The following is a 27,742-nucleotide window of genomic DNA, read 5'->3' as shown; positions in this document are numbered from 1 at the left end:
CTTGATAACAGACACATTCAAAAAAATTCAGTTGGCCGTTATTCTCCCTCTCCATCGTAAACTGTACTTTCGGATTGATACTATTTATATGTCTCAGTAGGGAATTCAACTCCGCTGCGTCATGTGTCCATATCATAGACATAACGGTTCCACCTGGCTGGTCTTTTTCTGGCGGTCTGCAATGTCCATGACCTAAACTGCTGAAGTCGTCGGTCCCTATCAAAGACCTCCATAAGCAAATTGGCCGCAGCCGGAATAAGAGGACTGCTCCTCTTCACCCTGTCAGTCTGTTCATAACAATCATTAATGTCCTGAAAATAGATTGTGGCGAGGCAGTGTCTGAATAACTCCACAATATCTGCTGGAAAAATATCCGCTATACATGAGCAGCTTCATTCATCGGAATCATCGTAAATAATAACACAACATCAAAACTAACAAGGATATCACATGGACCCACGTGCATTTCTTTTAATTTTTCGACGAAATGATATGAAATGATAGTTCGATCAACATAAAAGGTTGCAGCAACGAGGCAACGTGCCTAGCTAATTCGAGAGTGGGAGACCGTATAGTACTCACAATAGCCCGGAAGCTTTAAGTGGTGTCAACAGCGGCCGTGAAAACTTAGATTGTACGATTTTTCACAATTGTTTGTACTCATATTTCACCTGTATCTCGAGCGAATTTCGCCCTGCAGTTACATTTTCGCACGGCTCAAAGCTTATGACGACTCTTCTCCTGAACTGTGTGCTGTAAAATAATATAATTTTGCAGATACATCCAGTGATATATAAAAGGTTACTGTCAGCGAAATGTGTTATAAATAGAGGTGTTAGTAACGAAAAATAAATTAAAACGTCATGTTTCGTGCCGCAGTATTACAGCACGAACAGCGAAAATGTGGTAATTTCTCCTTTCATAATTATGTGAGGACCTTCAAAGAGGAACAGTTTCGTAAAGGCTTTGAAATTATGTGTAAAGTTTGTTGTAAGTTTCTAAGCGCTCTCAAACTGAAATAGTGTATGACTAAAGCATGGGTGTTCGCGCGTCTACAGTGCTCTTCACCCTCACCCATTTCTAGATAGCTGGTTCTTACCCCCACAGCGATGATTTCCAGACAGTAAGTGATATGTGTACCAAGCCTGAATCTATTCGGTCCAGTGATTTAAGAGAAAATGTGGTATATATACACATACAAATATATACACATACATACTTATACAGTGTGGTCCATTAAAACGTTTCAGCGCACACAATGAAATTTAATGGAAGTGTTCACTCGTTCGTGCTTTACCGATCTTTACTACAATACAATCTGGATACTACGGTAACGAAAAACCTGATATCACCGACCAGGTAAAAATAATTCATGACTGACTAAGCGCCTAACAGAAGGGTAAATGGTAGTTGTATGCAGTTGAGTGACTAGATATCTCTATTGTTTCCAGCCCACGTAATAACAGTGTAAACAGCAATAAGTATAGCGTTCGTTGCATTATAGTACGTCAGTCACATCGCGACTACGAGCAACGTGAGGTTCATGTTTGTATCTCTGGAAGTGCAATAGCGGCGCGTTTCTTTTATTTCAAGCGTCAATTCGCTTTGCAATTTCTCGTGATATAAATGACGTATTGCGATGCAACCAACGCGATTCGTATTGTGATTTTGTTGATTGTGTAACGAATAATACGGGCTGTTCATAAAAATATGTAAGTTTGCATTGAAAATGCTTACATTTTAGAATGTTTCACAGTATTTATTTTCATGATACCCTGCCTTATTTTCATACCTGTGAAAGTCGGTTTTCGCTGTCGATTGTTGTTCCAGAGATAACGGCACTGAAACGTTTAAGTGCGCCATCCTGTATTCGTACATCCATATTTAGAATACTTATGGATATCATTCTTACCTTCAGCGCCGGCCGGGCTGGCCAAGCGGTTCTAGGCGCTACAGTCTGGAACCGCGCGACCGCTACGGACGCAGGTTCGTATCCTGCCTAGGGCATGGGTGTGTGTGATGTCCTTAGGTGAGTTAGGTTTAAGTAGTTCTAAGTTCTAGGGGACTGATGACCTCAGAAGTTAAGTCCCATAGTGATCAGAGCCATTTGAACCATCTTACCGTCAGCGACCAGGCGGCCAGCAGTGATTGAAATGGCTGCTAGGTAAGAAGGTCACTACATAATCTGGGGCTCAGCGTCATCTTCACAAACCGTGTAAGTAGGCTGTTTAGGTTTTTATATTGGTAACGCCACGTAGCGCTCTGTATGAAAATCAGTGGCTGCGCTGTGTGCAGTCTGTGGCTGGTGGGCATTGTTGAAATAGTCGCTATTGTAGTGTTGGGCAGTTTGGATGTGAACACCGCGTAGCGTTGCGCAGTTGGAGGTGAGCTGCCAGCAGCGGTGGATGTGGAGAGGGAGATGGCGGAGTTTTGAGAGCGGTTGATCTGGACGTGTGTCCATCAGAGACAGTAAATTTATAAGACTGGATGTCATGAACTGATATATTTATATATATATATATATATATATATATATATATATATATATATATATATATACTCCTGGAAATGGAAAAAAGAACACATTGACACCGGTGTGTCAGACCCACCATACTTGCTCCGGACACTGCGAGAGGGCTGTACAAGCAATGATCACACGCACGGCACAGCGGACACACCAGGAACCGCGGTGTTGGCCGTCGAATGGCGCTAGCTGCGCAGCATTTGTGCACCGCCGCCGTCAGTGTCAGCCAGTTTGCCGTGGCATACGGAGCTCCATCGCAGTCTTTAACACTGGTAGCATGCCGCGACAGCGTGGACGTGAACCGTATGTGCAGTTGACGGACTTTGAGCGAGGGCGTATAGTGGGCATGCGGGAGGCCGGGTGGACGTATCGCCGAATTGCTCAACACGTGGGGCGTGAGGTCTCCACAGTACATCGATGTTGTCGCCAGTGGTCGGCGGAAGGTGCACGTGCCCGTCGACCTGGGACCGGACCGCAGCGACACACGGATGCACGCCAAGACCGTAGGATCCTACGCAGTGCCGTAGGGGACCGCACCGCCACTTCCCAGCAAATTAGGGACACTGTTGCTCCTGGGGTATCGGCGAGGACCATTCGCAACCGTCTCCATGAAGTTGGGCTACGGTCCCGCACACCGTTAGGCCGTCTTCCGCTCACGCCCCAACATCGTGCAGCCCGCCTCCAGTGGTGTCGCGACAGGCGTGAATGGAGGGACGAATGGAGACGTGTCATCTTCAGCGATGAGAGTCGCTTCTGCCTTGTTGCCAATGATGGTCGTATGCGTGTTTGGCGCCGTGCAGGTGAGCGCCACAATCAGGACTGCATACGACCGAGGCACACAGGGCCAACACCCGGCATCATGGTGTGGGGAGCGATCTCCTACACTGGCCGTACACCACTGGTGATCGTCGAGGGGACACTGAATAGTGCACAGTACATCCAAACCGTCATCGAACCCATCGTTCTACCATTCCTAGACCGGCAAGGGAACTTGCTGTTCCAACAGGACAAAGCACGTCCGCATGTATCCCGTGCCACCCAACGTGCTCTAGAAGGTGTAAGTCAACTACCCTGGCCAGCAAGATCTCCGGATCTGTCCCCCATTGAGCATGTTTGGGACTGGATGAAGCGTCGTCTCACGCGGTCTGCACGTCCAGCACGAACGCTGGTCCAACTGAGGCTCCAGGTGGAAATGGCATGGCAAGCCGTTCCACAGGACTACATCCAGCATCTCTACGATCGTCTCCATGGGAGAATAGCAGCCTGCATTGCTGCGAAAGGTGGATGTACACTGTACTAGTGTCGACATTGTGCATGGTCTGTTGCCTGTGTCTATGTGCCTGTGGTTCTGTCAGTGTGATCATGTGATGTATCTGACCCCAGGAATGTGTCAATAAAGTTTCCCCTTCCTGGGACAATGAATTCACGGTGTTCTTATTTCAATTTCCAGGAGTGTATATATATATATATATATATATATATATATATATATATATATATATATATATATATATATATATATATAATGACTTTTGAACACTATTAAGGTAAACACATTGTTTGTTCTTTATCAAAATCTTTCATTTGCTAACTATGCCTATCATTAGTTAGTGACTTCAGTAGTAAGAATCTTTCATTTAGCTGGCAGTATTGGCGCTCGCTGTATTGCAGTAGTTCGGGTAATGAAGATTTTTGTGAGTTAAGTGATTCATGAAAGGTATAGGTCATTGTATGAAGGCTTTCACGACCGGATGACATATCTTCTGGTAAACCTTCCGGGATGTAAGGTCGTGGTCCATAAAACGTTAGGAGCTGAAGAGTTTCATGGACCACGACCTTACATCCCGGAAGGTTTACCAGAAGATACGTATAGGTCATTGTTAGTCAGGGCTATTCTTTTGTAGGAATTATTAAAAGTCAAATTGCGTTGCGCTAAACATATTGTGTGTCAGTTTACGCACAGTCATTTATAATTTTTCCAAGGGGACGTTTCAACCGCTACACAGGATTCACTGAGGTGAAAAAGTCAAGGGACAGCGATATGCACACATAAAGATGGTGATAGTAACACGTACACATGGGGCAGTGTATTAGCGGAGCTGTCATTTGTACTCAGATAATTCATGTAAAAGGGCGTCCGACATGAATACGGTCGCACGACGTCAATTAACAGAATCTGAATGCGGAATGGTAGTTGGAGCTAGATACATGAGACATTCAGTTCCGGGAATCGTTACGTATTCCGAGATCCACAGTGTCAAGAGTGTGCCGAAACATCAGGCATTGTCTTTCACCATGGACAAAGCAGTGGCCGACGGGCTTCACTTAACGGCCGAGATCAGCGTCGTTTACGTAGGGTTGTCAGTGATAACAGACAAGCAAGACCGCGTGAAATAAGCGCGGACATCAATGTGGGTCTTACGATTAACGTATTCTTTAGGACAGTGCGCCAAAAGTGGGCGTTACTGGGCTACGGTAGCAGACGACCGACACGAGTGCCTTTGTCAACAGCATATCGTCATCTCCAGCGCCTCTTCTGGGCTCGTGACTATATCGGTTGGACGCTAGGCGACTTGAAAATTGTGGATCGGTCAAGTGAGTTCCGCTTAGAATTGGTAAGAGCTGATGGTAGGGTTCCAGGTTGACGCAGACCCCACGAAGCCATGGACACAAATTGTCAACAAGGCTGGTGGTGGATCGTCAACACTATGGATTGTGTGTAGATTGAATGGGTTGTGTCCTGTGGCCCAGCTGAGCAGGTCATTGACTGGAAATGGTTATATTCGGCTACCTGGAGACCATGGACTTGGAGTTCCCAAACAACGTGTTCCCAAACACCTACGAAATTGTCACCGGGCCACAATTGTTCACGACTGGGTTGATGAACATTCTCGACAGTTCGAGTGAATGATTTGGCTGATCAGATCGCCCGACATCGAGCATTTATGGGAGGCAATCGACAGATCAGTTCGTGCACAAAATCCTGCACTGGTAACGCCTTCGCAATTATGGACACTTTTCTTTTCACTAGCTTCTTCTTTTTTATGACCCACCGTCTAATTTCTTATGGTGGGTCGTATGTTGTCACTTAGCCGCTGTGACTGGGTCCGGGGTCCGGAGTGACTGAAAGTGACACCACACCGGCTCCAGTCCCCACTCACACTTTTGCCCGTGTCCCGCGACGTGGAGGCGGGCTCTATTTGTTCACATCCATTTGGTATAAAATCAAGTGAGATATTAATAAACAAAACGAAATTAAATATTTAGAAAGAAGGAAGGAAGAGAATTGAATAGAAAAGGGATAGGTATAATATTGCCTGTCACCTGGTTGTGGGCGGCGGCCCGGGTCTTGGAATGACCCTCAAGACGCTGGTCATCGCCCACCATGCCTTTAACATCTACCATCCTAAAAACTAACTTAACTAGGGCAGATTAGGGTACGTTAAAGCTAGAAACTAAGACTAAGACCTCCATGTCCAGCGTGCTAAACTATTTACGATATACAATAGAGAGGTAACCGATTTCGTGCTTACTAATGAAAGGGTTCTTGTGGTAATAGTAATAAAGGTAATGACGCTAACAGTTTGTGTTGAGCCTACAAGGCTCCTAGTAGAGTACATCAGGCGCAAGCACCTCCCGGCCCTGCCGACAACACTACCTGAACGGTGGTTTTCCCCGATCTACCATAGGTATCCGTCGGGTTGGGCTCAAAAGAGAGGGACCACAATTAAGATCCTTCCATCCAGACTGTGCGCTGCCTCTTAACGGAAGGCATAGGTCCCTTGAAGAGGTACCTAGCTTTAAGCTCTTATTAGACATGGAGGTGCTGTTAACTATTTACATATAAGGTGCAATCTGTTTTTAGGACTGTGTGTGACTTGTGCACTTCTTGTCAGTTGTTACAGACTGTTCTTTGAAGTGGACGCATTCTGGACAGGTGTAGAGGCAGTGTGGCTCAGTTTTTCTGCAACGACTTGTCAGGTCCACGCCACGTAGAGTTACAGCACTACGCCAGGAACAAGGAAGTCCATCACGATATTAGGAGGTATCCCATGACTTTTGTCACCTCAGTGCATACGCGACAGTCCATGTTTATAATATGTTTCGATATGACTTTTATCTTACCTTCTGCGAACTGGAGCACAGCAGTCACTGAAATGGCTGGTGGGGTAAAAGGGTCAATACAGTATTCGGGCCTCAGTGTCATGTCCTCAAAGCGCTGTATAATCCCTTTCCCGACAAAGTACGAAATGCTAGAGTGGTGAGTAGTTATATGTGGTGAGTGTACGTACGATATCGATGCTGTGCAGCCAGACGTTGATGGAGATCTCTATGTTCTTGTTGACGTCGGCGATGGGTAGCACGGCATTCTCGTAGCCGCAGAAGAGGTCGTGGTGCAGACGCTGCGCTGCATTACGCCCGCCGGGTCCGGGAGCTGCTGGACACGAGGGCTGCTGGCCACCTGCCGAGGGAAGGAAGGTCAGGGGTCGTAGGTCAGCCAACAGGCGGGAGACAGTCGATGTAGGCGGGAGAAAGTCCCGGAGCCCAGGGCCTCCTTCTCAATACCTCTCCATAAGCTTTGACCTTTGGAGTCAAAATAGAAAAGGATCAAACACTTTTTCTCCTTTTACACTTTTTCGACGCATTATTCGGCTGCCTCATTTGCATATTTTTTCCCTTCCCGTAGATTATCAAAGACCAGAATGTTGTTGTTGTTGTTATTACGGTCTTCAGTCCTGAGACTGTTTCGATGCAGCTCTCCATGCTACTCTATCCTGGGCAAGCTTCTTCATCTCCCAGTACCTACTGCAACCTACATCCTTCTGAATCTGCTTAGTGTATTCATCTCTTGGTCTCCCTCTCCTATTTTTACCCTCCACGCTGCCCTCCAATGCTAATTTGTGATCCCTTGATGCCTCAAAACATGTCCTACTAACCGATCCCTTCTTCTAGTCACGTTGTGCCACAAACTCCTCTTATCCCCAATTCTATTCAATACCTCCTCATTAGATATGTGATCTACCCATCTAATCTTCAGCATTCTTCTGTAGCACCACATTTCGAAAGCTTCTATTCTCTTCTTGTCCAAACTAGTTATCGTCCATGTTTCACTTCCATACATGGCTACACTCCATAGAAATACTTTCAGAAACGCCTTCCTGACACTTAAATCTATATTCGATGTTAACAAATTTCTCTTCTTCAGAAACGATTTCCTTGCCATTGCCAGTCTACATTTTATATCCTCTCTACTTCGACCATCATCAGTTATTTTGCTCCGCAAATAGCAAAACTCCTTTACTACTTTAAGTGTCTCATTTCCTAATCTAATTCCCTCAGCATCACCCGATTTAATTCGACTACATTCCATTATCCTCGTTTTGCTTTTGTTGATGTTCATCTTATATGCTCCTTTTAATACACTGTCCATTCAGTTCAACTGCTCTTCCAAGTCCTTTGCTGTCTCTGACAGAATTACGATGTCATCGGCGAACCTCAAAGTTTTTATTTCTTCTCCATGGATTTTAATATCTACTCCGAACTTTTCTTTTGTTTCCTTTGCTGCTTGCTCAATATACAGATTGAATAACATTGGGGAGAGGCTACAACCCTGTCTCACTCCCTTCCCAACCACTGCTTCACTTTCATGCCCCTCGATTCTTATAACTGCCATCTGGTTTCTGTACAAATTGTAAATAGCCTTTCGATCCCTGTATTTTACCCCTGCCACTTTCAGAATTTGAAAGAGAGTATTCCAGTCAACATTGTCAAAAGCTTTCTCTAAGTCTACAAATGCTAGAAACGTTCTTTTGCCTTTCCTTAATCTTTCTTCTGAGATAAGTCGTAGGGTCAGTATTGCCTCACATGTTCCAACATTTCTACGGAATCCAGAACGAAGAAGCAATATACTTCAAATACAAGGCTTGTCCAGAAAGTAAGTTCCGATCAGTAGCGAAATGGAGACTACATTGAAAATCAGGAATGTTTTATTTGCGACTGTTGGTTCTAACTTCCAGCTACTTCTCTACATAGTCCCCGCTCCAGCTAAGACATCTGTCGCACAGTTATACCAACTTTCCAATAACCTCGTCATATAAGGTAGCCGCCTGTGCTTCCCGCCCGTTTGTAGCTCGTCGTCTGTGCGAAAATGTTGTCTTCGTAGCGGGTAGTTAATGTGAGCAGAGATGAAACGCAGAGGGAGCCAATTACCGGCTGTAGTGCAGGTGATCAAACACTGAGGCGTAGCGCCTTCGCATCGCTCCTGTCACTTGTTAGGACGATATCGTTATAGGCATGAGTCATCGACAGATGCCACCAGCTGACATGGACCTGAGTTACAGAGCTGCACGGAGTTGTACTAGTAGGCGGCAGAGGTCAGCAGTTGACGGACAGTGCCAGCAGTCGAAGTCAAAACAATGTTGTAAAGTTATGTTTGACTAATATTTAATGTATTGGCATAATTATAATTGTTTTATATGTGTAGTAATTAGCAGTGTGAGCGTTGTATGAGAGAAGAAGAACAGAAGTAAATGAAAATTGTTTTGTTTATTCACGAAGTACCAGTTAAACTATACAGGGGATTTACTATAATTAAATGTGTAGTCAGTTTATGGTACTAATAAATCGTGAGTAGAACACAAATTAATCGGTAATTTCAGAAGAAGTAATTTTATATTTGATACTTTTCTAAATTTATTTATTTAGCAATTACCAAAAAAGAAATGTTTTACTATGATTGGTCATTGATGTAAAGCGCGGGTTAGCGCGGGATAATACTGCAACCTGATTTGCTGTTTGTGATGTCGGCCAATCAGAAAAATGCAGGCCCACGCCAATCTATGCTGGGAACAAAGCCTTTGGTGTGATCTAGGGGGGTCGGGGCTGAGGTTTCGAACTAGTAACATCTCATTGAAAGCAGCTCCGACGAAAGTACTGTAAAACCGCGGAAAGATGCTAATTACGAGTTTGCGAAGTAGTACAAAGTATATTTAAGTGGACGGTATAGTGGAAGTATGTAAAACAATGAGGTAAACATTTAAATTTTCGAAACAACTGGCATTGCTACCAGGAATCCGCCGAACATTTCCGATAATTTACGAGGGAGAAACCTTGCCCTTTTTGAAGCTAACCTGTGCACAGTTCAGTCAGAGTTGAGTCGGCGCCCAGGAGTATTATCGTCGCGCTAGGTTAGAATTGCGTCTCCAAGCTCCGATTCATGTACTTTCCCTATGAACTGATTCATCGATAATGCGTGTAGCGGCACGGTCTGCACACAATGTGCACTATTTGCAGTCGCATCGCACGTTATTGAGGTTAGTGAGAACTGAAATGGCATCTCTGCTCTTTAATTTCGTTAATAAGCTAGATCCGCTGCAGAGCTACTAGCCATACATTCCTGTGTCGCTTTCCAGTCGTGGTTCCAGATGTACGGACGAGAAGAAATAATATCGTATATTTCGATTTGGTTGGTTGGTTGGTTGGTTTGTGGAAGGAGACCAGACAGCGAGGTCATCGGTCTCATCGGATGAGGGAAGGACGGGGAAGGAAGTCGGCCGTGCCCTTTTGAAAGAAACCATCCCGGCATTTGCCTGGAGCGATTTAGGGAAATCACGGAAAACCTAAATCAGGATGGCCGGACGCGGGATTGAACCGTCGTCCTCCCGAATGCGAGTCCAGTGTCTAACCACTGCGCCACCGCGCTCGGTTTTCTATTTGCATTTCCTACATTTGTAGAAATGAGATGCGGAGACAATGCTGATTATGGGACTTGACCTACACTTCAAATGGAATGATACTGATATCTGATTGCAGGCGTGCAATGACATTAATGTCGAAGTGGCGTAGTGCACGGACTTGGTTTAAATGGCTCTGAGCACTATAGGACTCAACTTCTGAGGTCATCAGTCCCCTAGAACTTACAACTACTTAAACCTAACTAACCTAAGGATATCACACACATCCATGCCCGAGGCAGGATTCGAACCTGCGACCGTAGCGGTCGCGCCGTTCCAGACTGTAACGCCTAGAACCGCTCGGCCACTCCGGCCGGCGCACGGACGTATGGGAACCACATACTCCCGCAGACGACAAGATGTACAGTCTTCAACCAATCTAACAACACACCCTGACTGAGCACTTAGTAAAGTGTGCTGTACGAACGGTTTTGCAGCAGGTTACATCATACTAGCTGATGTGGTACAATTCTAACTAACTGTTTGAAAATCGTTGCTGCTGATGTGATACAAGCGTGATATAAGAAATCTAAACACTCCATACGCGACTACTGCGGCAATTGAACACACCTCTATTGTTGAGGGAGACACCATTGAAAGGGTGCAGTACCGCCCGACATTGAAAATAGGTACAACATACTTCATTATTTTTGTCACAACAACACTTTTTTTGTAAAATAACTCAATTTTAATTAATACAGCGAAGCCGGATACCAGTGTGGGAAAGAATGATAATTTATTTATTTAATTGATCACATGTGCACTCCCACAAAGTAAATCCCTACATCCAGTTTGGTGAGATCTGTGAAATGAATGAATTTATGGTCGTCTGCTAACTGCAGATAGTGAATGTGAATATATGATCATCTTTCAGTCGATCCTTTGGCCACCTTTGGTGGGACCAAAGAGATGAAATTTACCTGAGCTTTGAGAGCCTGAAATGTGGCTGACCAATACGGTAGCAAGGTGCTCCCCCACTTCGGCAGAGGTGCGAGAGAACCTGAAGAACGGCCATATTTCAGCACTCTGCCGCTGGATCTTGTGCTGTTAAGGTCTGTCTTAGGTGTGCTCCATAAAGACAAAAGAGTGGAGACATGGTATGCATGTGGAATATTTAAGAGTAGTTTGAAATAATAATTTCTCTATTTCATGAACTTTTGTGGGGAGAATTAAATGTCAGGCAGGTAATATTAATGGGATCGTAGTAATCTTCGGAAGTGACCAACGGTCACAATTAAACCACGTGCAGCAATAAGTTGAAATACTTCCGTGTGCTTAAATTAAGCTGAATTACTAGCATGTGTACTATCAGTTGAAATATTTAAGAAATAGCGTGTGCAGGACTTGAAATTAGAGACGAGTACTTCCACGTGGTGAGTACTGTGTGAGTCTCAATCTGTGTATGAGACAAAGGATAAAGAGAAGTACTCATCCATGGTATCAGTTGAGGACTCGTGTGTGTGATGAATATGTTCTTAATATTACTTTGCGAGATATGTTTCCGTGTGACGCTTGATTCAAACTATAATACTCTGAGTGAGAAACAAGGTGAGTCAGTCGTCTATCCAGCAACGCCACTTGGCTTGCATTGAACAGGAAGACGTGCATATATCTCCAGAGTTCATAGTAGGAAAGTAGAATTACGAAGTGGGGCAGTGTCGTGTGAAACTGGGATAAATATTAATTGAAGTGGGAAAGCTGAAAGTGATAATGTTGTGACTATTCCCTGTGTTGTATTTCATGTTGTAGTGTGGTGTATGTCATGTAATTGAAGTATGTGTGGTTTTCATGGGAGAGTAGCAAGGTAGTTTCAGAGGTAGTGGGTTATGCGTGTTCCTTTTGTACCGCTTGGTCTGGAGGAAAGTTTCGTGATGATGATTGTGAGAGTCGAAGTGTGAGATATAATAAAAGATCCACCACCCTATCCAGAATGTGCACTGTAGCGTTAAATAATTACGAGACCATAAGAAAGAGATTCACCAATGTAAAGCCATGCCCACTGTGCGGAATTTCTCATGTGTTATTCTTGTAGGTCATAGAATTTGTGTGTTTAGGTTATAGAATTTATCGGAATAAATAAGATAGTGAAAAGAAAAAGATTGGTGTCCTTTTCTTTCGAACTGTATGTTGTCGTGATATCCAGAATTTATAATGTGTGCGCCACTCATATTCAGTGCGATGGCCAGGTGTTGATAAAAGCCGTTAAATAAAAAAAGAAAATGTGGTATTGCCAGTGCGTAGTGAACAGTCAGAGTTCTGTAAATTACTGATAGTCAGATGTGCGTTTCCGTTGCGTATTATTCATATAGGAGGATAATTTGTAACTTAATTGTGAGTACGAGAGTTCATGTTACTCGATAAATAAGAATGAATCTACTCGCTTGGCAGACCACTCATCTTGCAGGCTTGACTGCTTGATGCCACAGTATGAGCAAGGCATGTGGGTGCCTCCCACCATAAGTGAAAAATATAAACGGTAGGAAGTTCAGTACTGCGCGGGAGCTGATTTGTGGGTTAAAAACCATTAAACTCATTTCTTTCATTCGTCAATTAGTATAGCAGTGTCATGGTTGTCCCCTGCGTCGTCTCCGTACTCTATACTTCGAAGAGTGCGTTTCAAAGGCCCCTTGACGTGCACATATTGATGAATATTCTCCAAAACAGTCCAACACCGCCGCCTCATATTCCACTGCATGTACAGCTTTTTTATACAGAATCTTAACCACCTCAACGTTGGTTTCTTGTATGTTTCTATCCCCTGCGATAAATTGCTTTCAATTAGGATGAAGACTGTCGTGAAACTTAGATCCGTTCAGCTCTGGGCACTACGGTACATCCTGTAACAGTGGAGGTTAGACTCCTGCCTGCAATTTCATGTAACGAAAAGTGCTCCACCTGTGGCCGCTATCGGTAAACTCCACCGTGGCCACACCCCAGTAGATTGCGTATTGGTTTTCAAAGCAGTGCCACCGATAGGGCGTTAGTTGTAATTAAATATAAGCCGTTTGGAAACACGAGTGTGACACGCTCAGTTCATTCAAGATACCGTTAAGTCCTTACATGTACAACTCCGATCGTTTTTTTCCTCATCTCAAAATACTCAGATTAGTACCCTGCAGTGGACAGTGATGTACCATCCAACACATTTTAGACTTTCCCTTCTAGCCAATTCTGTAATAGAAGTTTAATCATTTTCTAATCCATTCTTAAATTGCAATATTCACTTTCTGTGTGCTTTAGTCTTTTTCTGGAGTTACAAAAGTTACTCTGGAAAAGAAAAATTTTTCCAAATGTGAAAAAATGGTCGTATACTGCAGAAAACGTTTTCTATTGTAATTGAAAAGTGTTGCAGTCGAGAAAATACTGTCAACACTGTATTTAGCAGACTATTTGTTGCATTAATACTCTACAATAGGCTAATATTCAGTAAGTGAAACCATATTAAGTAGAAACATTAGCTAAAAATCAGATTTAAAAACATTTTGAAACAGCAGCTACTGGAGACCAACACAAATTTCCATTTTCCTGAAAGATTAAATCGTTGAAACATTAAAGAAACTCAGTTCATTTGCAAATATCACGTGTTCCATGTTAGAATACTTTCTTCTGTTTCAAGATACAAGATGGCGCACAAGCGACAAAATAGGGCTTAACCGTCAACAAGTTTTATAGCTAGTTTTAAAAATTAACAGTATCTGCCAATTAGCTTCAGCATATTATACAACACTTGTATGGGCTTTATTCAAAATATTTCCAAATACTGTGCTAAACATATCATGAAGAGACAAAAAAAAAGAAACGAAACTAAGGGTAGCGTCTTTTTAACCAAGCCATTGCTTAAGTTTTGAGTAAAAGTCTTCAGCAAGTCGGCTATGGCGCCAGAAGACTTCCGGCATAAGAAGTCACCTTCGTTCTGCCAGTGCCCTTGTCGGACAGGAAAGAGGAAAGGACCGAGTTTCAGGACATCCGCTTGGCCTTGGTGTGGCAAACCACCTGTTAAAGGCCGAAGAATCTGCAGTGACCAGCGGCGTGAAGATGCAGAAGGCAATGGAAGATACTGCACTAAAGACACACAATGTGTGTCCGCAGCATACGTAATTGAAAAAGTATCATGATGATCTCCCCTTTGCCAACAGATTACAGGCTAGTCACCCACTCGGATCTTCGGCACGAGACTGCCAAGGGGGAGGTGAGAAAAAGATCGCATAACCAACGATATTGTAACTCGGAGCTCTGAATGTTAGAAGTTTGAACGTAGTAGGATAGCATGAAAATCCGAAAAAGGAATGCAACGGATCAATGTAGATATAGTGGTGGTCGGTGAAGTGAAATGGAAAGACGAGTAAAGGGTGATATTAACAGCTACAGAAAACGATATAATGGATGTAGCATTCGTTACGAATAGGAATTGGGATTGAGGTGACCTACCGTGAACAGTTCAGTGATAGGGTTGTCTCATCACATTCGACAGCAAACCAAACGATAGATCAAGAATATATGCCACCGTCGTATGCAGAAGATGAGGCGACAGAGAAAATATATGAGGATATTGATCTAGTGGTTCAGTATGTTAAGAGAGGTGACAACCTAATAATCATGGGAATTCGTACGCAGTTGTAAGGGAAGGAATAGAAGAAAGGGTGACGGGCGAGTATGGTCTTGGCAGTAGGAACAATGGAGAAGAAAGAATGATAGAGTTCTGCAATAAATTTCAGATGGTAATGAATAATCTGTTCAAGAAACAAAAGAGGAGGAAATTTACTTGGAAAATACACGGAGACACGGGAAGATTCCAGCTGGACTACGTCATGGTAAGACAGAGATTCGAAAATCAGATATTGTGAGGCATACCCAGGAGCACGTATAGACTCAGTTCACAATTTAATAGTGATAAAGAGTAGTCTGAAATTTAAGAGAACCGTCCAGTAAAATAGTGTCGAAGGAAGTGAAATACCGAGGAACGATAAGACACGCTTGAAGTTCGCTAACAAGGAGACGGCACGACCGTGGGGTCCGGGATTTGTCCGAAATTTTGTGTGGTGAAAGAGGACCCCTAACACCTCGCGTGGTTAAAATATTAGGACGCGCTACTCGGAAAATCCCGAGAAAAATCGATCCAGAGTTTCTTAGGTGCCCTATGAGTATAAAATGTTAATCTATTGCTAGCCGCCCTCTGGCGTATATGGTTAGCGGTCGGACCCCTACGCCAGAGGTCTCGGGTTCGATTCCTCCTCCGGCACTTTTTTTTCCTTCTGTTGCTTGCAAAATTGCAGCGCATTGTTACAGGAGAATCGTCAAATTAATTCCCGGGAAGACTGTATAAAATTCATTCTATTATTCACCATCAGTTATCGTCACCAATATTCCAAGACATGATTCAATATGCCTGGTTTGCCTCAAAATTATCAGAAACTCAAAACATTTTCGTAAATGTTAATGAGGCAGATTTATTGCAAACGCCCTGTGATGGTAGAAAATCAGCTTTTGTATGTTGTGCAAGATGTCGCAAAAATTATTGCTTTGTTTGTTTTCATGGTAATTACCACTGCGGTTCTTGTTTATTATTATTATATGTATAAAGACTGAATGTTTCCCAATCAGAATTTGTTATTCTGATTAAAAACCCAGTGATTCTCTGTATATACTTTACAATGAAAATGGAAAACCCACCGCCATGAATTGTGTTGTTGGACAAAACGAAAATAATTTTTATTCAATCATCATCATCATCATCATCTTGGACAGTTTCCAGCCACTGGCTGGGTCTGTCGGGAACACAAGCCTCTCCATCGTGTTCTGTCTTTCCACCATTCCCCCTCTTCCACCTTCGTCCAGTTCTCTCCTCTTCTCGTCACACATTCCTTCACTCCCTTCACCCATCTATCTCTTGGTCTTCCCCTGGGCCTCTTCCCCTCCAGTTGCAGATCAAACACCCCCTTTGGAGTTCTTCCCTCATCCATTCTCTTCATGTGTCCATACCACTGCAGTCTTGATTTTTCTATCCTGTCCTGTACTGGTTCCTCCTTTAGTCTTTCCCTCACATACACATTTCGCAATCTGTCTCGTCTTGTTACACTCAACCTGCTCCTCTGGAACTTCATTTCACTAGCTTGTATTCTACTTTTGTCGCTTTTGTGCATTACCCATGTCTCACTTCCGTATGCCAATATGGGGACAAAGTAGGTTCGGTATATAATTCCCTTGGATTTCTGTGGCACCTCCTTGCTCCAAATAAGCCCCCTGATGCATTTGAAGAACTGCCCTGCTTTTCTGCACCTTTCATTTATTTCCATTGCGTTTCCCCCCTTACTTTCAATCATGCTTCCCAGGTACTTGAAGTTCTCTACCACTTGTAGTTTTTCCCCTCCACAAGTTATATCCACATTTGGCCTATTCTTCTTCCTTGTTGTGACAATTATTTCACTTTTCTTTGCAGAGAAATGCATTCCATATTGTGCTGCCGTTGCCTCCCATACATCTAACTGCTCTTGCACCTCCTTCTCGCAATTTCCCCATAACATCAGGTCATCGGCAAAAAGCACTGCTTTCATTTTATGATCTCCAATTGCATCTGATACTTGCTGTAGGATTTCATCCATAACAATAATAAACAATAAAGGCGAAAGTGCACTTCCCTGTCGCAGCCCATTTTCCAGCTTGAACCATGCAGTACGTTCCCTCCCCACTTTCACACAACTCTCACTTCCCTCATACATTTTTCTGACTTTTCGTGTTATCTCTTCATCTATCCCTTTTGCGTTCAGCACATCCCAGAGCTTGTCCCTATAGATACAGTCATACGCCTTCTCAATATCTAAAAAGGCCATGATTAAGTCCTTCCCGTACTCATAGTGCCTTTCCTGCAGTTGCCTTACCGCAAATATGAGGTCCGTTGTTGATCTTCCCGGTCTGAAACCATACTGCTCCTCTTGCAGTCTACTTTCAATACTGTTTCTTATTCTCTTCTCCAGGATCTTTTCATAGATTTTTCCACAGTGGCATAGCAGGGTGATTCCTCTGTAGTTCTCACATCTCCTTTTATCCCCTTTCTTGAAGATCGGGACTATAATTCCTTTCTTCCAATCCTCAGGAATTCTGTTCTCCTTCCACACCACCCTCAGCACTCTGTATAGCCACTGGGTTCCTACTTCTCCTGCTGCTCGCATCATATCCACTGTTACTTCGTCCCAACCTGGTGCCTTGCTCCCTTTCATCCTCTTTATGGCTTCTTCCACTTCATTCCAAGTTAGATAATCAATTTCCCCACTATTATAATCGTCTGCTGCCTTAGGCTCTCCATCGCTGTTAGTTACCCGCTTGGCGGCTTTCAACAGATCTTCAAAGTACTCCTTCCAAATCTTTTTGAGCTCATGCATTTCCTCCACAACTCTTCCATTATTATCCATGATCCTCAGGCACTCGCTTCTATCGTTCCTCTTATTTCTTACCATGGTGTAAAGTACTTTTTTGTTCCCTTCACTGTTCTCTTCTAACATTCTTGTCCATTTTTACATACACTTCTTCTTCTCCGCCCTTACTATGGTCTGTGCCGCTTTCTTGCTTCCCTTATATTTTACCCTAGCTTCCTCTGTTCGGGTCTGGAACCATTCTCTGAAGGCTTTGTTCTTTCGAAGTACTGCCTCTTTACATATGTTGTTCCACCATGGGGTTTCCTTACTTCTCCTCTTTGTGCTAGTTCTTCCGCACACAGTCTCAGCTGCCTCAACTAGAGCCCTCTTAAAATCTCCCCATTCTTCTTCCACTGTTCTCTGATCTTCCTTTGGCAGCTTCTTCCTGATCAGTGTCTGGTACTGGGTCCTCCGTTCATCCTCTTTCAGCATCCATGTCTTCAACCTTTTCTCCTGTATGTCTGTTGCCCTCCTATCTTTTTTCTCTCTCAGGGTGGCTACCAACAGCCGATGGTCACTGCTTTAAAAAAGGGAACATGCCTCGGAATTTTTATTCAATAATGTAACTAATTTGTTAAAGATAATGTAGGTTTGGCAAACTTTCTGAATAATTGGTGGAATAACAAAAGAAAATGAAACAGAAGAAAAAAGTGCCACAGGAAGAATGGAACCCGAGACCTCTGGGGTAATAATCCAAGCCCTAAACATCTAGGCCAGACAGTGGCTCGGCAATAGACTATCATTATATACTCATAAGACACCTAAGAAACTTTGGATCGATTTTTCCCGGGATTTTCCGGGTAGTGCGTCCTAATATTTTAACCACGTGAGGTGTTCGGGGTCCTCTTTCACCACACAAAATTTCGGACAAATCCCGGACCCCACGCTCGTGCCGTCTCCTTGTAAGTATGTGAATGTTGCGATAAGGAATACCAGACTAGGTAATTCAGTTGAAGTGCAGTGGACATCCCTAAAAGAGCAATCACAGATGTTGGATAGCAAAACGTAAGCGCAACAAAGGTAACTGCAAACTTTCGGTAACAGAAGAAATACTTCAGTTGCTCGAGGAAAGAAGGAAATGTAAAAAATGTTCAGGGTAAGACAGGAATATAGCAATATAATTGCCTTAGGAGTGAAATAAACAGGTAGTGCAGCTCAGGCAAGGCGAGAAAGCTGCAGGAAATATGTGAAGGAATCGGAAAGAAATGACAGTCGGGAGGACTGACTCAGAATGTAGAAAGTCAAGACAAACGTCACTGAAATTAAAAGTAAGAGTGATAACATTAAGAGCGGAATGGGAATTCCGTTGTTAAGCGCACAGTAGAGCGCGGATGGGCGGAAAGAGTCTACGACGAGGGGGACTTGTCCATTGACGTCATAGAGGAAGAAATTGGAGTCGATAGATAGGGTGTTACAAAAAGGTACGGCCAAACTTTCAGGAAACATTCCTCACACACAAAGAAAGAAAATATGTTACGTAGACATGCGTCCGGAAACGCTTACTTTCCATGTTAGAGCTCATTTTATTACTTCTCTTCAAATCACATTAATCATGGAATGGAAACACACAGCAACAGAAAGTACCGGTGTGACTTCAGACACTTTGTTACAGGAAATGTTCAAAATGTCCTCCGTTAGCGAGGATACATGCATCCACCCTCCGTCGCATTGAATCCCTGATGCGCTGATGCAGTCCTGGAGAATGGCGTATTGTATCACAGCCGTCCACAATACGAGCACGAAGAGTCTCTACATTTGGTACTGGGGTTGCGTAGATAAGAGCTTTCAAATGCCCCCATAAATGAAAGTCAAGAGGGTTGAGGTCAGGAGAGCGTGGAGGCCATGGAATTGGTCCCGCCTCTACCAATCCATCGGTCACCGAATCTGTTGCTGAGAACCGTACGAACACTTCGACTGAAATGTGCAGGAGCTCCATCGTGCATGAACCACATGTTGTGTCGTACTTGTAAAGGCACATGTTCTAGCAGCACAGGTAGAGTATCCCGTATGAAATCATGATAACGTGCTCCATTGAGCGTAGGTGGAAGAACATGGGGCCCAATCAAGACATCACCAACAATGCCTGCCCAAACTTTCACAGAAAATCTGTGTTGATGACGTGATTGCACAATTGCGTGCGGATTCTCGTCAGCCCACACATGTTGATTGTGAAAATTTACAATTTGATCACATTGGAATGAAGCCCCATCCGTCAAGAGAACATTTGCACTGAAATGAGGATTGACACATTGTTGGATTAACCATTCGCAGCAGTGTACCCGTGGAGGCCAATCAGCTGCTGATAGTATCTGCACACGCTGTACATGGTACGGAAACAACTGGTTCTCCCGTAGCACTCTCCATACAGTGACGTGGTCAACGTTATCTTGTACAGCAGCAACTTCTCTGACGCTGACGTTAGGGTTATCGTCAACTGCACGAAGAATTGCCTCGTCCATTGCAGGTGTCCTCGTCATTCTAGGTCTTCCCCAGTCGCGAGTCATAGGCTGGAATGTTCCGTGCTCCCTAAGACGCCGATCAATTGCTTCGAACGTCTTCCTGTCGGGACACCTTCGCTCTGGAAATCTGTCTCGATACAAACGTACCGCGCCACGGCTATTGCCCCGTCCCAGTCCATACATCAAATGGGCATCTGCCAACTACGCATTTGTAAACATTGCACTGACTGCAAAACCACGTTCGTGATGAACACTAACCTGTTGGTGCTACATACTGATGTGCTTGATGCTAGCACTGTAGAGCAATGAGTGGCATGTCAACACAAGCACCGAAGTCAACATTACCTTCCTTCAATTGGGCCAACTGGCGGTGAATCGAGGAAGTACAGTACGTACTGACGATACTAAAATGAGCTCTAACATGGAAATTAAGCGTTTCCGGACACATGTTCACATAACATCTTTTCTTTATTCGTGTGTGAGGAATGTTTCCTGAAAGTTTGGCCGTACCTTTTTGTAACACCCTGTATAATAAATAGGAGGTCCAGTATAAGAGTCAGTATTTAAAACTGCTCTGGAAGATCTGGGACCGAATAAGGCAGAAAGGATAGACAACCCTCCATTAGAATTTCTACAATCTGTGAGAGAAGTGGTAACCAAATGACTATTCAAGTTGGCGTGTAGAGTCTACGAGACTGGTGTAGTACCGTCATACTTTCAGAAAAACATCATCCACACAATTTCTAAGATAGCAAAGGCAGATATGGACGCGGACTATCGTACAATCAGCTCGGCCTAGGTTTTTTTTTTTGTTTGTCAAAAAAGAAAAAAGGTTCAAATGGCTCTAAACACTATGGGACTTAACATCTGAGGTCGTCAGTCCCCTAGAACGTAGAACTACTTAAACCTAACTAAGCTAACGACATCACACACATCCATGCCCGAGATAGGATTCGAACCTACGACCGTAGCAGCAGCGCGATTCCTGACTGAAGCGCCTAGAACCGCTCGGCCACAGCTGCCGCCTTTTGGTTGTCCTTTTTGTTGATGAATGTTTTAATTCACTGGGGACTTGTATTTATTGCTGACAATCGTTCACTTACGTCGAATTGGCGGCGCTGAAATCTCAAATAAAAGAGACAAAACAAAGCAAAGTAACTAAAAAGAAATTTGGTTTAAAGTAAATTACCCTTCAACGACCTATTTCATGAAACCAAGACAAAAAATTGCTTACACATTATAACTTGAGTAAGTCCTAACAAATAAAACAAAGATATTCAATATTCGCTGGTTGGCCGAAATTGCGAAAAAATTGACCGAAGAGTTTAATTATATTACGTCTAACTATTACTAAAGGAGATTAGCTAAGAAGCACTGAATCATATATTCTTTTTAAATCATTAATACTACAAACTAACCGCCTACAGCAAAGACAGAAAAAGCAGAGGAAATCAGATTTACTTTCATAAAAATAAATATTTAAAAAAATCAGATGGCTCTGAGCACTATGGGACTTAACATCAGAAGTCCTCAGCCCTCTAGACTTAGAACTACTTAAACCTAACTAACCTAAAGACATCACACACATCCATGCCCGAGGCTGGATTCGAACCTGCGACCGTAGCTGCAGCGCGGTTACGGACTGAAGCGCCTAGAACCATTCGGCCACAACGGCCGGCAAATATTAAAAGATAAACGGTATAGGTAGCAAGTTATATCGCTGACTTCGCCTGTAGCTTAATCTCTGAAAAGGTGGAAAGCTTACAGGAATTCGTTTTTCGTACTACGGCATTTAATGGAGGCCATCAAAATTTTCATCGACTTCTACTAAAATGTACTGTTTGTAGTACCTGTTAATATCGTATGGAAACACTTACCTGATTACTGACACATTTTTAGCATTTGCAAGGAAGAATGCACTAATCACCAAGAATACAAAGCATACTGATCTACATCTACATTCATATTCAGTAAAACACCGAGAAATGCATGACACTCAATGGCAAGAAGAAACACTATTCAAAGCGCAATTACATACTTATTTCTTCCAAAATGTAATAAAGTTGAATACCATTACTTTCAAAACCTGCTAACATGGAGTTCTCCATTAAATGCGAGAAAGTATGGAAAACAGATGCACACAAAATAAAGCAGAATAAAAGCTATATACTTTGCATGCACTTAAATCGGGCAGTTGACACAGAGATTCGAACGCAATAACAAATACACAAAAGTCCACAGAATATCATATGATGAAACCAGCTTCTGTTTTGTGTGAAACAAAACCGAAGATTAAATCAATTAACCTCCCAATATTAACAGATGCGAGTAGAATCAATCAGAATACGAGTAACATATTTACAACGCAATTCAAAGAGTGCAGTACACATAAGCAGTCGTAATCAGAAGCCCAATACGGTGAAACGAGCTTCCGTTAACTATGTATCGAAAACAATCATGGAAGACTAATAACCAGCCAACAAGAAAGTGAGAAGGTGGACTGATAAACTTGCAGCACTCCAAATGGTCTGGCAGCCCCGAACTCCCTGTATGAGTTTCACCCCCGTGTTGCCTGGACTCCTGCCACACTGTGAGCTATTGTTGGTCTCACACCGCTGTTTGTAGCTGAGTTCGACTACCGACTTCCACGGCTCCCATTGATGCTCCTCTGTTGTGTAGAGCACGCACTGATTCCTACAGAAACATGGAATCCAGTATAGTTCAGTCCCTTCAGCTAAGATAAAAAGTTTTCTTTGTGTCCTAAAGACGGTTTAGATCTCCGAAAGCCAAGGCATATTTTACGTTGAGCAGATTGTCAGAACAGGCGAGGAGAGATGCAAGAAACATCAGTAACATACCAGACTAAAATTACCAAGCAAATCAGCTGCCGCTGAGCTTATAATCACGAAATGAAATAAGATGAGACCAGCATTGCGGTGCAAACTCCAAGTTTCTGTGACAGTATAATGAAGGAGCCTATCGATATGAAAATGTCAGCAAGCCTAATAAATAGGAATGGAAGTTTCAATTTAAATAACGCTTGGAGTCCGGCACTCAATTGATTAAAATCTCGCCGACCATGACATCCATCAGAGTTGGGAAACGCTGAGAGAATTTGCGTTTCACAGAGTACCACTGCGTGCTCTGTAAAACAGAAGAGCATCAAAGGGCGCAGTGTGCGTCGGAAATTGAACTCTGCTATAAGCAGTGGTGTGAGACCAAAGGTAGCTCACAGTCCATGCAGTGAGTACACATAATTGCAAAACTCACAACTGCTGAAGAAGTTGGATGTCGAAATATTGTGCCGGAAATGGAAACAATTCGGCTGAACACTTGGGAGCTCACTGTTAATTAACCACGCCGAGAAAACCTGGAAACAGTTTTGTTCTACAGATAATTCAGTTCGAACGCCGTTTCTAAACCCAATATTTAATTGTGATAACTTTCGAGTACTAGTACTCCTTTAAGAACTAGGTAATCTTTATGATAGTACAGAAAGTCAAATGCGTTAACAATAAATAATGCTTACAAGTATAACAACACTGTGCTCTAGACTCCATATTGATTTACATAAAACGTTCACCATACAGTGACAATCAAACTGAACGTACTTAGCTGTACAGAGTTATTCAAATAAGTTATAAATCGTACTTTATTAATAAAGTGACACAGTACACAAGCATTCCTCGCGAAAAGATATCTATTCGCATAAAATACAGCTCTTAATTTGACAATAAAATTTGTGAGGATGTACATTTGGAAAAAAAACATTGAATAGAATTGAGCTATAGCCTAATGGAAAACAGTAAAAGGAAAGACTCAAAGCGTTTGAGTTGTGATGTTACAACAGGAGCTGAAAATTAAGTAACCTGGTAACATATGAAATTAGGAGGTGCTCCACAAAATCACCAAGGAGGTGAGTACGTGGAAACACTGACAAGAAGAAGGGATAGAATGAAAGGGACTGAGTTCGAAGAATAGCTTCCATGGTACTAGAGGGAACCGTCGAGGGAAAACGCTGTAAGGATATACAGACATGTCGTATACATAAGAGGACTATTATAAAGTAGTCTCTATTAGGCTATAAAGAAATTACTCACAAAATTATTTTCGTGACCACGAAGACGTGGAAATCACTTGGACCCAATCCTGGGCTGTAGAAAAGATGTTCAAAAACGACTGATCTGAACTGCCGAAACAAGTTTAGTGTTCACCAGGCAGGGTATGGACGAGCAGTGTCGTGCAAAAACAGGACGCCTGCAATCAAGAAACTACATCGTGTGTTTAGAATGGCTCTCCACAGTTTTATTTATGTCTCACAGTAGACTTCACAAAGTTTGGCGGGCTTTTTCGTGTTTTTTTCGCGAGACTGTTCCCTTTCATCCTATCCCTTGTTCTGTCAGTGTGTCCACGTACTTACTCCATTGATTGCGCTTTTGTCTCCACGTTAAACCCACGTCTCGTCAGCAGTTATTATTCTGTCTACATTTAGATCCACATCAACACTGAGGTGACAGAAGTCATCGGATAGCGATGTGCACATCTTAAGATGGCAGTAGTGTTGCACGCACGAAGTATAAAAGGGCTGTGCACTGGCGGAGCTGTCTGATAATCAAGAAAATTTGAATGGGGAATCGTAGTTGGAGCTACACGCATTGGACATTCCATGTCGGAAATCGTTAGAGAATTGCATATTCTGAGATCTACATCTGGCCGAGAATACAAAATTTCAGGTATCCCCTCTCACCAGGGATAAAGCAGTGGCCGACGGCCTCCACGTAACTATCAAGAACAGTGGCGTTTGCGTAGCGTTGTCAGTGCTAACAGACAAGCAGCACTGTGTGAAATAACCGTAGAAATCAATATGGGACGTACAACCTGTGGCGTCGCAACTAGTGCGCGATCGCCCATTTGTCTATTAAAAGCTTTACTTCAGAATGTATGTGGGCTGCAGTGTAAGCCGGTAGAGTATTACACGGTCAGTAAGGGACGAGTTGTGTCCTGCAGACTGACGTCACGACCATCTGTTGCAGCTGCGTGTGTGAAAGCAGTGGAGTAGCGCTGGCAGTCCACTTACATTATACGAAACTAAAAATATTAATAACTAATGAATGAATTACCTGAGGAACGTCATATTTGATGTACAACCTTCTGTTGTGAAAACAAACAATATGTCAAAGTCTGAGATCAAAAATAGTTGTATTTTGGAAGTTAGTAAAATTCCATAAAAAAACGTAATTTTCCGACAGTCAAGAATTTAAATAAATACAGTGATGTAATAGTTCACCTTCAGTGACTATGTACGATGATCTGATAACACTTTCAGTGTTCATATATAAATTTGGAGAGTTTTTAGTTTCAGAAAACCTCTGTGACTTTTCTATAATAATAATTTCAAGAATTCTAAGTAAATATGTGTATTGCGTGTTAGGGTGCGTGTGAATAAGAATGCGTGTGCGTGAGAGTATGTGGGACGTTCAGCATTATTAAAAATCGTTCATGTAATTCTCTACAGGAACTGACAAGTGTTCCAACTCTGTAACGTGGGAACGAAGCCACTAGTGGTTCTCCTACTAGCGAATGTCGGATGTCCAAGTATGTATGCTTATGTATAAGGCAACCAGAACATTCGCGACTACATAATAAATTTCCAGATATAGAGTAAAGCTTATAGTTCATTTTGTTTTGTTTATTTAATTAGAGAGTTTTGTGTTACTTAATTTGATGACGTCAATGAGCCTAGAGAAGTGGTTGGTGTTTGCTAGATTTTGGCGCGAGCCGCGCCCTAGAAGGGAGTTCGCATTCGTCGCAAGTGCTGACAGCCAATGAGAAGCGAGACGGTTGGCCGCCTAGCGAGGAGATATAGTTTTGAGGAGTGGGAGAGAGAGAGAGGGTCGTGACCTAGCTTTGATTGGAGGCGGTTATGCTGGATGTGACTTTTCGCATTATGTGTAAGATGAAGTCTTGGGATGACTTCCGCGTTATGGTCCACTGTTAATGGTATCTGGTACTGACCAGAAGCTGTTTATGAAAACTTCAGAGTGTTGTGATAATTCGTTCCGACGAAAATCGCGAGTGAACTTTGAATTATATAGTGTGACGGCTCAAATGGCTCTGAGCACTATGGGACTTAACATCTATGGTCATCAGTCCCCTAGAACTTAGAACTACTTATACCAAGTAACCTAAGGACATCACACAACACCCAGTCATCACGAGGCAGAGAAAGTGACGGTACTGAGTATATTATTACTGAGTATTTTATGGCGAGCATATACTTTTACTAAAGACAGCCACTGAATATCGTGTGCAGAAGTAATTGGCCGATCATTGACTGTGTTACAAGTAATTGGTTTCGGAATTTGGGAAGGTAAAAGTTCTGGCTGTTTGAGGTATGGTGATAACTGTGAGCAGAAACTTTAGTAATTTTCGTAAATGTGGGCTGATGATCTTGCTTAACGGCAATAGAGATCTATTGAAGGTTTAAATTTGAACTTCATGGTTAAAGTACGAGTGACATCCCCTTTCCGAATCATTTCTTTAAAGTACATAGACAATTTTCAGCAAATTTTACTTATAGCTGTCTCCGGCGTGTAGCTATGAGGTTACAGTTTCCTCAACACTGCTTTTCTGTGATCTCGTAAGTAGCTGCAGTCAGGAGTTTACGTGCGAAGATCTACCGCTGTAAAGAGGTAGGTGAACAAAAATTATAAAAGAAATTGCATTGCAGTAGCAACGTATAATCCGTCGCAATTGGTACATCGCACGCACGCAAGTAAAAAAAAAAAAACCGTCGCAAACAACGTATCCGTTAGGGCAGTGCAGGGAAATTTGGCGTTAATGGGCTACCGATTTCAGTTGGTAAGACCTGATCGTAGGGTTCGAGTGTTACCCAGACACGCGAAGCCATGGATCCACGTTATCAACAAGGCACTGTGCTTGCCGTTGGTGGCTTCATAATGGTGTGGGCTATGTTACCATGGGATAGACTGGGCTGTCTGGTCCCACTGAACCGATCAGCGACGGGAAATGGTTATGCTCGCCTTCTTGGAGACCATTTGCAGCCATTCATGGACTTCATGTTTCCAAACAACGATGGAATGTTTATAGATGACAACTACACATTTTTCAACTTGTGTTGGAAGACTTCCTGGGCAGTTCGAGCGAACAATTTGGCGACCCATCTAACATCTGCGGGACGTAATCGGAAGGTCAGTCCATGCACCAACCCCAGCACCGTCGAGTTGCTGCGCTACGCCTTGAAAAAGGAAGTCCTATGCGATATTAAGAAGTATCCTGTGGTTTTTGTCACCTCAGTGTATACTCTACAAATCACTGCGAAATGTGTGACAGAGGGTCCGTCCTGCTGTACAAGTTATTAGAGCTTTCCCTCATTCCATTCAAGCATGGATCGCGGGAAGAGTGATTGTTTAAATGCCTCTGTGCGTTCTGCAATTAATTTAATCTTATCTTCGCGCTACCTGTGGTAGCGATACGTAGGGGTGTGTAGTGCATTCCTAGATTCATCTAGGAATTTTCTGAGGCGCTGTTCACAGGACAGTTTGCTTCTATCTCCAAACGTCTGCCATTTCAGTTCTTTCAGGATTTTCATGACAC

At 43.1% G+C, this 27,742-nt stretch overlaps 1 protein-coding gene across 1 annotated transcript in view; it reads right to left on the bottom strand.

The window, feature by feature from the left end:
- LOC124798585 (neuronal acetylcholine receptor subunit alpha-10-like) overlaps window positions 1-27,742 on the bottom strand; it is a 224,888-nt gene that overhangs the window by 172,533 nt on the left and 24,613 nt on the right. Inside the window, exon 2 of the mRNA XM_047262047.1 lies at window positions 6,817-6,986. Coding sequence (XP_047118003.1) covers window positions 6,817-6,986 — 170 coding nt within the window. The remainder of the gene's footprint in view (window positions 1-6,816; window positions 6,987-27,742) is intronic.

The sequence above is a fragment of the Schistocerca piceifrons genome, chromosome 5 (genome assembly GCF_021461385.2).
Source record: "Schistocerca piceifrons isolate TAMUIC-IGC-003096 chromosome 5, iqSchPice1.1, whole genome shotgun sequence".
NCBI classification, from domain to species: domain Eukaryota; kingdom Metazoa; phylum Arthropoda; class Insecta; order Orthoptera; family Acrididae; genus Schistocerca; species Schistocerca piceifrons.
The sequence above is the reverse complement of the archived record's forward strand: the minus strand, read 5'-3'. Positions and strand labels throughout refer to the sequence as shown.